The sequence below is a fragment of the Moschus berezovskii genome, chromosome 2, assembly GCF_049115385.1.
Source record: "Moschus berezovskii isolate FMDL1 chromosome 2, NW_MosBer_1.0, whole genome shotgun sequence".
In the NCBI taxonomy this organism is placed as follows: domain Eukaryota; kingdom Metazoa; phylum Chordata; class Mammalia; order Artiodactyla; family Moschidae; genus Moschus; species Moschus berezovskii.
The window spans coordinates 77,590,962-77,605,396 of NC_142461.1; the positions used below are offsets into that span (position 1 = coordinate 77,590,962).

The 14,435-nt window shown below is 40.5% G+C and overlaps 1 protein-coding gene and 2 non-coding genes across 3 annotated transcripts in view; all 3 read left to right on the top strand.

The window, feature by feature from the left end:
• The window catches only part of THSD7B (thrombospondin type 1 domain containing 7B), a 953,717-nt gene that overhangs the window by 496,522 nt on the left and 442,760 nt on the right, over positions 1–14,435 (top strand). Inside the window, exon 11 of the mRNA XM_088842327.1 lies at positions 1,006–1,109. Within this exon, the coding sequence (XP_088698453.1) occupies positions 1,006–1,109 (104 nt within the window). The remainder of the gene's footprint in view (positions 1–1,005; positions 1,110–14,435) is intronic.
• Positions 1,581–1,687, top strand: LOC129538700 (U6 spliceosomal RNA). Its single transcript, XR_008682257.2, has one exon. It is a non-coding gene; the product is annotated as a U6 spliceosomal RNA (small nuclear RNA).
• On the top strand, positions 8,004–8,076 carry TRNAR-CCU (transfer RNA arginine (anticodon CCU)). Its single transcript has one exon. It is a non-coding gene; the product is annotated as a tRNA-Arg (tRNA).

Sequence of the window (14,435 nt, forward strand, 5' to 3'; positions counted from 1 at the left end):
TCTGTACAGCTTTTAAGTATACAATTATGTAGTTTTAATTGTATGCACATTGATGTACAACAACTTTCTAGATGTTTTTAATCCTGCCAAACTGGTCAATAATATTTTTGCCTCATGGTTCTGTTTCATTTTTTTAAATTAGCACCTCTTATCAGAGGTATTGGCTTATGTGAAAAAGTACAAAAATGTACTCAGTGAAAGAGCAAAATCTGTGGCTACATTTAGGGTTTGGGTTTTCTGGAACATTCTGAAGACACAGGTTCAAGGGCCAAGTCATAGTCTGCCCTGCAGGTCGTAAAAGTAGAGTTCTGTTCAGCTTAAACATGCACACACACACACAGACACACACGCAGCAAAGCCAGAATTCCGTACGTACTCTTTCCTCTGTGGAGAAGAAATATGGGTCATTCCTCAGAGACAGTTCCATTTCTCTTCTCTGAGAGAAACTATCTCATAAGTCCTTATGGCCTCCTGCCTTGTCTTTACAACCTATTGAGATGTTTGAACTACCCTAAAGTCCTAGGAAACACCTTGTAAAAATTTTGAAGCAGAAGATCAAGTATGAAGGCTTGTACCTAAAATTTTCAGATGTTCACTCCTTGATTCTCTAATGCTCAGATGGGGCATAGGAATTTTCTTTCTTTGATTTTTTTTTATATTGTTTTTCTTTAAACAATTTTAAGTTCATACAGAGCTAAACCTTCTAGATTTGATCTGTGCCTCTAATGTTTCTTTATGGCCACTTTGCTATATCCACTAAGGCTTATGTGCAAAATGTCCACATTTTTGAAAAATGGAATTACTGCTTTAACTATGGGTCTGGGGCACAGAGACTGATGCCATCCCTAGTGTGTGCCAGGGCTCCCTTTTATGGCATCGGAATCAAATCCATTTTTATTGAATTACTACCTTTATGCTTTGGGTTTCAAATTCACCTGTTTCCAGTAGTTCTTTTGTATGTTTGCCGTGGTGAAATTTCCAGTCTGCTGTTCTTTGTCATCACAGATGGAGGCCACAGAAATGGAGCCCCTGTGTCCTAGTGCCAGAGTCTGTCAGGCAGGGGGCAATGGGCACCAGTGAAACCTGCGGAAAGGGGGTGCAAACAAGAGGTAAGGGGATTTCAAAACAGTTTTTATAATCAAATGTAATTCAAAGTTATGTTGCTTTTATAAATTGATATCTCTTCTTATATTTGGATAAGGTGTGATCTTACTGGATTGGATTGTTTATGAGTGTTTGAGTTTAAGGTTGGTGTTAGTTAATGCTGATATTAGACCACCTTTTAACCATAACTAGCTAGTGCACCTAGGGACTAATGCAATGTAAGAAAGTATATGTTCTCGGTCATTAGCATACCCTCATGCTGATGGTCCAAATGCTCATTGGGTATTAGTCAAAGAATGAAGGGATGTGTCGAAATTGGATCTGATAATACAAATTGTGCATTTTAGATGCTCATTAAATCCTTGCTGAATGAATTAACTAATCATAGCAATCATGACTTACACCTGATTGTTATGTATGTGCTTGCTGTATGTTTCATATGGAATATGCCTAGAAAGGAACTATTAAAATTTCTGGTGCTTGCTTCTGCAGCACATATACTGAAATTGGACCAATACAGAGAAGATTAGCATTTCTCCTGTATAATGATGACATGCAGATTTGTGATGCATTCCATATTTTAAAATTTTTTTCTAGAAGATCTTGTGAATTGACTTCTGGATCTGTATATAAGTGCCTTTTATCATCAATGTCTAGAAGGTGTGGCATATTGAAATCTTTGAAAAGCACTCAGAAACTCATTGGGTTGCTCACTGTTCTGTTTCTTTCAGAATTCACATTCCAGTAATATAAGTTTTAACAAGAAGGCTTTGTTCTTAAAATCCAACCACTCTGTCACTAAAGGGATGTATGTCGCCAAACTCAGACCTTGTAAGACCAGCTGTGTATCACTGGTTTCATAATTCAGCTGAAAGGCATATTGAGAATTATTTCTCTTCCTATTGCATAGGTTATCATATTAGTCGGGATCAGTCATCTCAGCCAGCATAATAACTCCCTTCGTTGTTGATTCCACAGTATGAGAAGCTCAGTGTGGGTGGGTAGCAGTTTCCAATTCCAGTTCAAGGAAATCATAGCTATGTTTTTAGTGGAAGCATTCCTCCCTCTGGAAATAAGACCTATAGGGCAGCAGAACCTAAGACTGCAGAGGAAATGGAAGCAAACATTTTACTAATGGATCACTAGGGGAAGAGTAAGTTATTCCAGTGCCATTTCCACCCTTGACTCCTGGACCTGCGAATCCTGGATATGGGAGAAAAAAGAAAAACACCACATGTTGGATGTTTCTAGAAAGCTTTCTCCTAGTCCTGCAAGGTACTGCCCCCTAACTGGTGTTGTAATTAAGTCTTCAAAAGATCTTTTCACCATTATATCAAATCAGGATGGTGGGGGACTTGGTAAGACCAGTGCAATCAATGAGCATGGGCTCATTGCCAGATCTCAGTTGCTGGAAAGTGAGATCCTTGATCCAAAACAATGTTGTGTGGAATATTATGATGATGGACAAGGTGTCCTGTAAGTCCATGGATGAGAGTGTCAACTGAAAAAAATGCAGCAGCATAAGAATTGTGAGTTAAGTAGCTGAGGAGCTACTCCAGAGAGGGAGTGGGGGAGGTCAGATTATGTGTATGTTTATAGTGAAGGGGGATACATTTTATCAAGCACACCTTTTGCCAGAGACTTGCTGCTAGTCTTGAGTAGCAGATGTCTTCATTAATGATTTCAGTGCTTTGCTAGATATAAGATGCAAGAATTTGAGCTCACAAAATCTTCTCTTGGAAATATGTAACGATCTGAAGGCCTTCTCTGCTAGTTTATCACAGAGCACAGAGTGCCTCATTTCTGATCATTGCCCTGAACTTTCTGAGTATGTTTAAGGTCAGTGACTGCAGTGACTAGTGACTTCATTCTTGTAGAGGCAGATGGCAAGTGATCATTTTTATCTTGCAGTGGGTAATTTTGATAGAAGCATTGCATGCAGGAAAGGCAGATCCTTATCCTATTTGAATAAGTACCTATCTGATAAAAACAAAACACTGCACCTCCTATGATGGAAGTAGTCCAGTATAATCAGCCTGCCACCGTGTAGCTAGCTGATCACCTTGGGGAATGGTCCATATTGGGGGCACAGCACTGGCCCCTGATCCTGGCAGATTGAGCACTCAGACATGATTATAGCCAAGTTTCTCTGGATGCGTGGAAGCCTATATTGAGTCCATGCATAACCTTCCTTAACACCACCATGGCCACTTTGTGCGGGAGCTCATTAGGTGATGGCAGGGGTAGCTGAGGACAGAGGCTGACTCATATCCACAGGATGGGTCGTCCTGTCCAATTGCTTATTAAAATCTTTCTCAATTGAGGTCAGTCTTTAGGAAGCATTCACATGGGATACAAATATTGCATACAAATATGTTCACATTGTTGCCAATTCAGAGAAATCTATCCACATACCACTTGCCTACCTTTTCTTGTCACCAGTTTTCTAATTGTGTTCCTTTAAGAATCCCTTGGACTGAAAGGAGATCCAACCAGTCCATTCTAAAGGAGATCAGTCCTGGGTGCTCATTGGAAGGACTGATGCTAAAGCTGAAACTCCAATACTTTGGCCACCTCATGCAACAAGTTGACTCACTGGAAAAGACTCTGATGCTGGGAAAGGTTGGGGGCGGGAGGAGAAGGGGACGACAGAGAATGAGATGGCTGGATGGCATCTCCGACTCGATGGACACGAGTTTGAGTGAACTCCGGGAGTTGGTGATGGACAGGGAGGCCTGGCGTGCTGTGATTCATGGGGTCGCAAAGAGTCGGACACGACTGAGCAACTGAACTGAACTGAACTGAACTGAATTCCCAGCCATCCAGCAAAATCATTGGCCATAGCCTATGAGTCTATACTTTATTCCACGGCAGGCCATTTCTCCTTCCAAGCAAAGTGAACAACCATACATGCTGCTTGAAGTTCTATACATCAGGATGTCTTCCTTCACTCTGTCTTTCAGGGATGTCTCAGAAAGGGGTTAGTGTCACAGTTGTCCATTTGGGTGCCCACATATCATTCAGAACCATCCATAAACCAGGTCGAAGTCTTCTTTTCCTCTGTCAACTGATGGTAGGAAATTCCCCATGACTTTTTATGTCCAGACTGGAAGAGAGAGGATAGTTTAGCAAAGGTGGGGACCATGGGCAGTTGGGCCACTTCTTCATGTAACTTACTGTGCCTTCAGGTCCTCCTTGGGTTTGATTATGTAAATACCATGTCCATGGGATGATGGAGTGCTGCTGTGCATGCCCTACCTGTGGCTTGATAGCTCAGATAATATCCAGTTCATGATGGGCAGCTCAGGGTGTGTGGTTAAGCATGCAGCCTCTATGAAGGCCCAGTAGCTGGCCAAAAGCCGTTTCTCAAATGGAGAGAAGCCCTTTGCAGAGGACGGCAGGGCTGTACTCCACAGTTGGAAGGACCTAAACAGAAATTCACCTATAGGAACCTCCCATGCACCCCAGAGAGCATCTGTACCTGCCACTGACACTTCAGGCACCACTGGATCTGCTGATCCGATGGCCCAAGTAGCAGAGCAGCTTTCCCAGCAGCCTGAACCTGTTACAGAGTTTGTTTGTTTGTTTTTCTTTCCTAGGACCCATGCAAAACTAGCAGCTTGTCAGATCCCTTGGCAAATGGGCTGGAATAACACACCCAAATGAGGACTGTGTTGCCTCCAAAATCTGAAGAGACACAATACGCTTGATGTTGTATCTCTATTTCAGTTGTGGAAGGGGCCATATATAATAAGGTATCTTTCCCTTAGAAGGGATTCTCAGCATGCCTCACATGGCTGAACCTTCAGAACTTTCACTGGAGTTGAAAGTCCCTGAACTTTCTCAGGGCTTCTCTGGTGGCTCAGATGGTAATGAATCTGCCTGCAATGCAGGATACCTGGATTCAGTCCCTGGTTCAGAAAGATCCCCTGGAGGAGGGCATGGCAATCCATTCCAGTATTCTTGCCTGGAGAATTCCATGGACAGAGGATCCTGGCAACTATAGTCCATGGGGGTCACATGAACTTTCTCAAATTTATTTCTAACTCTCTGACATGAAAATGTCTTGCCAGTGAGTCTAGAGTTGTTTCTTCTTGCTCATTATGTCCAATTAGTATAAAGTCACAAATGTAATGGGCCAGTGTGATATCTTGTTGAAGGAAAAATGATCAAGCTTGGGTTAGAATTCAGTCCCTAATAATTACACCTTGGAAATGATGTCCTTGTCGGAACATTTGCAGATGTAAATTTGATGTGCAAGGTAGTTAGATTTAGGACTTTTCAGAGGCTATACAGTGGCTATAAATTACAGGAAGGAACCACTTCCTAATAACATTTTGTTTCCGTATGTCAGAAAATTGTTATAATAATATAATCTTGTTATTCCAAGGCTTGTACTTACTTTCTGCTGCACAGTTGTTATTAAATATTTAGATCAGCAAAATCTACATAAATGAAGTATTTTAAAAATGGTATCTTTGGGACTTCTGTGACCGTCCAGTGGTTAACACTCTGTGCTTCCAACACAGGGAGTGCGGGTTTGATCCCTAGCTGGCATCCCTTATGCCATGCTGAGCAGTCAAAAATAAAATGGTACCTTTGTGCAAGACCCAGTGCACCTAGACTTTGACGCTGTGTGATTAACTAGAGATAATTATGGTTTGTTTCCATTGCAACATCATAGTGAATTCTGCAGAGACGTTTCTCTTAAATTATGTAGCAAGTTATCCTATAGTAGCAAATTATTGTATCTATCTTAGAAGTGTTTTCAGTGGATTCTAGCTAGAGCCCAGATAGTCCTTCAAAGTAGACAAGGTAGATACCTGTTTTTGTTCAGTCACTAAGTTGTGTCTAACTCTTTGTGACCCCATGGACTACAGCCTGCCAGGCTTCCCTGTCCTTCACTATCTCCTGGAGTTTGCTCAAACTTATTTCCATTGATTTGGTGATGTCCATCCAACCATCTCATCCTCTGTTGACTCCTTCTCCTTCTGCCCTCAATCTTTCCCACAATCAGGGTCTTTTCCAATGAGTCAACTCTTCCCATCAGATGACCAAATTATTGGAGCTTCAGCTTCAGCATCAGTCAGTCCTTCCAATGATTATTCAGGGTCAAATTCCTTTAGAATTGACTGGTTTGATCTCCTTGCTGTCCAAGGAACTCTTAAGGGTCTTCTCCAGCACCACAGTTCAAAAGCATCAATTCTTCAGGCTCAGGATTCTTTATGAGTTTTCCCCAAGTTAGACCCCAACATCAGAGAATTCCTAGTATTGGCTTGTTTGGAAATTTGTACTTCTAAATCAGTAGGATAGATCTCCAGTTTTAAGACAGTGGAGCAAAGGTATTTCTACTCTATTCTTTTCTCTAAAATTACTTCAAAACCCGCAAGAAAAACGTGAAAGAGTAGCAAAAATGTAAACTTCAATGAGATTCCTTTTATAAAATTGTTCCAGAGAACAAGAAGCACAATAAGCTCACTTTCAAGCAAATTTAGGAGTTGTTTATAACCTCAGACATATGATGTGGAAAGTGGATGGAGATATAAGTACAATATGGGGTAACATCTTATGGAAAAATCTGAACAAACTTTTTGGCCAACCCAGTAATTTTCAGAGCAGGGTTATACCTAAGTGTGTATGGGGATGGAGGGTTGAAGAGAAACAAGGTTCTCTGGCCTAAACAACTCCAAACAAGCACCACCTTCTACAGAAGGAAGTGTAGAAGGAAGTGCAGGCTGTATGTGTGTGTGTGTGTGTGTGTGCACACGTGCAAGTATGTGTTGGGGGTGGGGGCAAAATCAGGAGCTTTTGTGAGTCTGACTAAAGAGCCAGCCGTGTGCACTTGCCACACCCTGCCCCTCACGCTGCAGAGTCAGGCTCCCAACTTTTCCTATTTGTGTAGGAGTCTAGAGGTTTTTTTCTGCAGATGTAGAACCAGAGAGGTTGTGGATTTAGGACTACAGTCAGAGGAGGAAGGAGCCAAGGGGCTGCGTGAAGTCAGGAGGATCAAAGTAAGGAATTAGGAGATGCTCAGCCCCTTCCTCCACTGCTGTAACACTCTGGTCAGGTGGCTTTTACAGCCTTCTGTCCCATGGAAGCCCAGGAATCTGGAAGCACTTACCATTTATGTTTTTCTTTGAGGATTTTTTGAATCACAGAAGGAGCATGAATTCAGACCCTAAAATCCTGGAAAGGCCACCTTGAGATTATAAATTCTTACAAAAGGGTTTGGTCCCCTCACCATCTCAGATTAAATTGTAGACATACAAGTAGCCATAGCAAAATGTGTTACTTGGCATGTCTCTTTCCAGTCTAGCCTTACACTGAGGACCAACCTTTGTGGTCATCACTTCTGGCATGGAATATTTTTTTAAATTCTCCATAACAGGCCTTAAAGTCATGAAAGTGGAAACTTAAGTCTCCAAGATTTTATAGAAACCCTGAGGATGAAGTTTGTCTCTCTTGTGTTCCTTGCATCTTGAACTTTTACTTTGCTTGTGCTTTATCAGTTCCTTTCTTCTGGGTCAACCCTGCAATCTATTTAGAACGGGTATATCTTACCCAATGTCCTTTCTTTTTTCTTTTTCATGAAGAAGGCTTTTTATGATTTCTAAGCAATTATGCCATCCAAAACAGAAGTGCTCCTTGTTTTATCTCACTGTGTTTATATCTCTGATTAACTGATTTGCAGTAAGAAAATCTTTTTGCTCAAAAACAGGAAAACAAAATATAGAAGGACAAATAGAATTACAGCTGTCACTTAATATCTATACAGTCTTCAAGGAAATGGGCAATCAGATTCCTTTGTCCTAACTGTGTCATCCTTCAAGGAAAGCCTGGGTATTCTCTCTACACAGCTTCTTGTGCTTGATCTGAATTAAGAAGGGATGATAGGGACTTCCCTGATGGTCCAGTGGCTATGACTTTGCTCTCCTAATGCAGGGGCCCTGGGTTCAATCCCCAGTCAAGGAACTAGATCCCACATGCCATAACTAAAGATCCCCCAGGCCACAACTAAGATGTAGCGCAGCCAAATAAATATAATCATAATTGTATAAAAAAGAAGGAATGATAGCTCAGCTTCTACAGAAAATGAAAGTATAAGAGGAAGAAACCTAAATATTCCAGCGTACTTTGATGTGTCTACCCTTCATAGGGTAGAATATCAGTACTAAAACAAGAATGAGTAAGAATGTGGGCATGTTAGAAGGGAAGTGAGTTTGTCTGTGGATACTGTGGTCTGATTCTTGTTTTGCTATTCACAGTGACTACTTTAAAGCTAGTTTAATGGACTTAGCAGTATTTTTCTTTAGGATAGTGCTTTCCTCTCATTCAGAAGTTTGTGGGTATACTCTATCATAGCAGAGAGACTTGACATCTATGACACTATAATGGATACAGAGTAAGAAATGGAGATCAAAATTGTGCTGCCTTAGATATTCTTGACTTCCAAGAAGTACCTGCATTCTCTTATGGTTTGTTCTCACTGAACAATGTTTATGGGGCCAAGGGAGGCAGATCTCTAATCTTCTATCAAATCCTTTTGTTCTTCCTTAAATTGGTTTTTATCACCATGAGAGGCATAGACTTCTTCCACAATAGTTTAGATGGAACCTGTGTGTTTTCTCTTTGTTCAGAGCATCTCGTTATTTTTTTTAATTGTGTTATAATAAACATATTAGTCTCGGGCACAACGGTGATTTGATATTTTTATTCATTCATTTTATTCACTATTCATTGTGAAATGATTTCAGCAAAAAGATCAGTTATCATCCATCACCATACAAAGTTGTCACATTATAGCCTGTATTCCCTATGCATACATTACAACCCCCTGGCTTATTTTATAGATGGCAATCTGTACTTTTAATCAAGGGTTCTCTTTAAAAGTTTTGATGTATAATGCAGGGCACCCAAAGTCTGTGCTCTGTGACAACCTGGAGGGATGGGGTGGGGAGGGAGGTGGGAGGAGGATTAAGGGAGTCAGGGCCATATGTATGCCTATGGGCAATTCATGTTGATGTGTGGCAAAACCCATCACAATATTATAATTATCCTCCAATTAAAATAAAGATTTTTTTTTTTACTTTTTTAAAAGGTGTTCTTTCAGAAAAGAAAAAAAAACAAAAAACCCTTGGGCAGAGTAATCCACTTTCAGTATAAGTTCCAGTTCCATCCCTGGGTCGGGAAGATACCCTGGAGAAGGAAATGGCAACCCATTCCCATATTCTTGCCTGGAGAATCCCATTGGACAGAAGAGCCTTTCTATAGTCCATGGAGTCACAAAGACTCGGACATGACTGAGTGCACACATATATATGCACACAGATACACAGGAGGATTAAGTTTGCTAATATTCTTTCATTTTAAGAGTTTAAGAGAATATCTCTGAATGATTAGGCTTTTTAATCTCCAGGTGGAGGCAGTCATAGTCCTTTAGCCATATAAGTTGCACAAATTTATTTTTTGTCATATTCATCTACATAGATCACAGCAAGAAATTGTTTTAGTGGATTCAGAGAGGAAAACAAATATACAGAATTTATGACTGAACAATAGTCAAAGACAAAGATTGTCGCTGTCACCTCTGTTTTTAAGGAGGGAGAGGGGGAAGATAACTTCTTCCATTTAGCTTCAAAACTTGAATGAAAATGAGCTACATTAGCTATGAACTGTGGGCATTTCCAGGAGAGAGTCAGGAGTAACTCTAGCTGCCTCCAGAACTCTGTCCACAGATGTAACTGTTTCTTAAATGATTAAAGATATTTGGTGATATCTTTCCTGTCTATTTCAAGAAGGGAGTACTCATTGATACTACTTGTGACCCCATATCAACTAGGGTTTCCAGTCTAGACAGTGACAAACACTATTTTCAAAAACTTTCAGATTTTCATTTTTTGGTAACTGTGTGCTCATCTCACAGACAATAAATTAGCCAACCCCGGAATTCTTTGTGTCAAAGATCATTCTTGGAGGAATTTGTAACTTCTGTTCTGACTTCAACATCAGAATCACCAGTTGGAGGACATGATGTTCTTTGTTAATTTGTCTTACTAATCATCACCTGATCCGGAAACAATTTATTATAAAGATTCTAAGAAACTTTAAAAATCTCTTTTATAATATAATTTGTTAAAGTATGTAAATTTAAAAAAATCAGGTTAGAGTGTAGAAATTAAATTGACAATGTAGGGCAGCTCTCTAAGTGAAAATATCTTGGATTTTAACAAAAGAGCAGATTTTACAATACCTTAGGCATTGGTTTAGAGAGTAAGGTGTGGGACTTATAGCAAAGATTGCATTTTAATAAGTGAATTATGATTCTGAGTGGTTATTTTTCATTTCCTTTGCATGTTTTAGGGTAGGATTAGCTATGTGGCTTTCATGGTTCCTGCAGGTAAAATATGCACATTTTTTCAAAAATTGGCAATAAATTAGAAATAAATATTAAAGGAGGTGAGTGACCTAAGGCATGGGCATGATGCTTTAGTTAATGTAATGTGAACTAAAATTCAGAGATGTTGTCTCATGCCTGCCTCTCTATTTTTAACATAATAAGCTATCATGCAAAGCACAAAGTAATTCCTCTGTCCACCTCCACCCCACCCATATCACCAGCAGGTATTTTTCCCTGATGGAATGAGGAGTGGAGGGTGGGAAGGGACTTTTTTTTTTTCCTTTGAGGAATACAGTTATTTGCTAAACCAGGAGCAATAATTTTCTCTTATGACTTGCATGGCTCTTAGTTACAGAACTGTCTTCCCTACAGGAATATTAATATGAATTTCAAAGTCTACTGCAAGCTGTGTAAATGTAATAGGATTATGCTTCTCTTGTTCAGAACCAGAATTCAGTATCTTCAAATAGATATGAATCTCCAGGCCTCCCTAAGCTCTCAGGTTACTAAGGTCAAGGTATTCATTTCTATTTAGCCCAGGAGCTATTTTGGGGTTGTATCAGAAGGAAGTTAAGTTTACATTTTTATTTGCATTTCTAAAGGAAACAGAAACCTCAGCGTTCCTCTAGTAGCAGCAAGAGGACAATGGGCCCTCACTTACATAAAAGGCTCTAAAAACTAACAGAAGAGGAACAAAACTCAGAAAAACCTCTGCTCTGGATATGAATATGGTTGACTCTTGAATAAGATGGGTTTGAAATGCATGGGTCCACTTACATGCAGATAATTTTCAATAAGCATGAAGGTAGCTCTCCATATTCATGGGTTTCATAACCAAGGATTCAAACAACTGTGGATCAAGTCTTCATTTGTGACTGGTTGAATCCACAGATTAGCCATTGGTTTGATCAGTGGATACAGATGATCATTTTAGATAAGGGATTTGAGCATTAGTGGATTTTGGTATCTGAGTGGAGCTCCCAGAACCAAAGCCTCCCATACACCAAGGATTGACTATAGTTTCAAAAGTTGTAAAACAATTGTTTTTTTAAAGCCAATCACATTTTGAAGGATTCACATGGTGAGACACAAAGCAGCCTTTTAACCCAGATGTATACATGTGTATGTGCTCAGTTGCTTCAATCCTGTCTGACTCTGTGTGACCCTATGGTCTGCAGCTGCCAGGCTCCTCTGTCTATGAGATTTTCTTTAGGTAAGAATACTGGAGCAGGTTGCCATTTTCTCCTCCAGAGGATCTTCCCAATCCAGGGATTGAACCCATGTCTCTTGTGTCTCCTGCATTGCAGACGGATTCTTTTAACCATTGAGCCATCTGGGAAGCTGTGAAGAGTGATAATTAAAACTCTATTATAGTCAGTTAAACTCAGTAGGTTTAAGGATGATCAACCTCATAACAAGATCCTGAAAGGAGAAACTCAAAGCAAGAAGGCTGGGTTGGGATCAACCAAAGCTTTGTAATTACACCACAAAGGGTTTTGAAAGCCTATACCACAGTAATAACTTTGGGAATGGATCAGAGGGAATATACATAAAGGAATTTTATGGAAAAATAAGAATGTATAGCTACAATTATACACAGTGTTGTACTGTGCTTAGTCACTCAGTTGTGTCCAACTCTTTACAACCTCGTGGACTGTAGCCCGTCAGGCTCCTCTATCCATGGGAATTCTCCAGGCAAGAGTACTAGAGTGGATTGCCATGTTCTCTTCCAGGGGATCTTCCCAACCCAGGTATTGAACACAGGTCTCCCACATTGCAGGCAGATTCTTTACCATCTGAGCCACCAGGGAAGCTTCATTTACATACAGAGTAAAGGATAATGAGGACTTTAAAAGATTCAATGGTTTTAAAATGTCCAATGAAAACAGTATCATCACAAAAATTTGACATAATTGACATAAATACCCACATAAAAATGGGAAGAAGGAGAGAGAGAGAGAGAGAAAAGAGATACACACTATTTGAGTATTGTTTAAAAGAAAAATCAACCTACTAGATTTGAAGATGTAATTGTGTTATTAGGTGATTCATGAATCAGGCAGCAGCCCATCTAGTAACTAGCAGGGTGCTCCAAGGAGTTGTACAAATTGGAAGATTTATATAGGAAGAAGGATGAGGCAAGGGAGCTATTAACAAAAGAAAAGAAAGGATTTTGAGGCCAGGACTTCCATTTTGTGGGGGAGAAGGGATGTTAGAGTGGTATCACGCAGACTTTTTCTTCCTCTGGGGTTACAGAGGCCCTATATGGCAGATTACCTCATTGATGTAGACCAGACAATTCTAGACTGGTACTTTTCTGGAAAAGGTCAAAAGTTCAATTGCATTAGGTATTAAATCTAGATTTGCCATCATCGGCTTTAGCACAGGTAACACCATTTGGCCCTGTTTTTTTCTCTTTAATAATTATCCCCTTTTGATCAGATATTCAACCTAACTGAGAAAGACGATAAAAATTTAAGGCCTTAGCATTAGTCTCAGCTACTGCTTTGTTGACCTTTGATGTGGTAATCATAGGTCATGATCATGATGTTTTTGCTGAACCATAGTGTTATTCACAGGTCACAACTTCAGATACACAATTTTTAAGTTGGTTATTCTCATTGCTTCTTTTCTGATGTTTTGGTCTTAGGGAGATCATGTTCCTGCTGGTCAGTGGCTGCAAACATGCATTTGAAACTCATGAGAGGATACAGTGCACCAGGGAGATTATTATTCTTATAAACAGGATAATTTCCAGTGTTTGCAGTGCATTTCAGAGCCCTGGTCTCCAAGACCCAAACCAGTCAGAGAAACACTTTGAATGAGTCACTCTTTTAAGCTAAGTGGCTTACTCATTGATCTTACATACTGAGTTTCAGCTTCCCCAGAAGTGTCAATCCAGGTACAGCAAGTACAACACAGCAGAGGGACCTCCTTGCTCAGCCCAAGAATGATTAAGAGCCATCCTATTATCAGAAACAAGCTTGGCCTGAGAGTCCAGTAGTTTTTTTGGAGGAAGCTAATATTTTCATAATGGAATCTGCGGTGTCTCTAAGAGTTAAGGAAATGTTCCTGATCATAATCTCATTTGTTATTAACTCTTAACCGGGGAAGTGGAGTCCTGCCAGAGGAATCAGTTCCTGAATCTTGAATGCCTCCTGGTGGTTCCTTCCTTGAGCCCTTAGGAGCATAGTTAGGTAGCCTAAGATGGGAACCAGCCGTCTAGGCATTGATAGGCCTAAGGAGAATAAGGAGAATGATTACTATCACAAACACAAGACTTACCAGTGCACAGTTCATTCCTGTTTGGAGGTATAATGAATGGCTTCATTCACAAGGACTGTTCTGTTTACCCATTCAAGTCAGGAGTCAATCAGATTTTTAGCACACATTGGAAGACAGTGTCCTAGCCTGCAATCCGTTCCGTTCCGTCGCTCAGTCGTGTCCGCCTCTTTGCGACCCTGTGGACTGTAGCCTACCAGGCTTCTCCGTCCATGGGATTCTCCAGGCAAGAATACTGGAGTGGGTTACCGTTTCCTTCTCCAGGGGATCTTCCCGACCCAGGGATCGAACCCGGGTCTCCCGCATTGGAGGCAGATGCTTTAACCTCTGAGCCACCAGGGAAGCCCAATAAGTCATCCTAAATTCTAGAGGTTGCTCCCTCACACCCCTGTACAACGCCTTATAGAAATGACAGCATTATCTTCCCAGGCCAATGAAAACATGAGGAAAAGAAAAAGAAAGGAAAGCTTTCATGTTTAGCTAAAGGAGGAAGTGTTGATCTGGCATCTTGAACCAAAGCCATAGGTGTACATATCCATAGGTATCCCCTTCCTCTTGAGCCTCCCTCCCACCTTCCTCCTATCTCACCCCTCTAGGTTGTTACAGAGCCCTGGTTTGAGTTCCCTGAGTCTTATAGCAAATTCCCACCAGC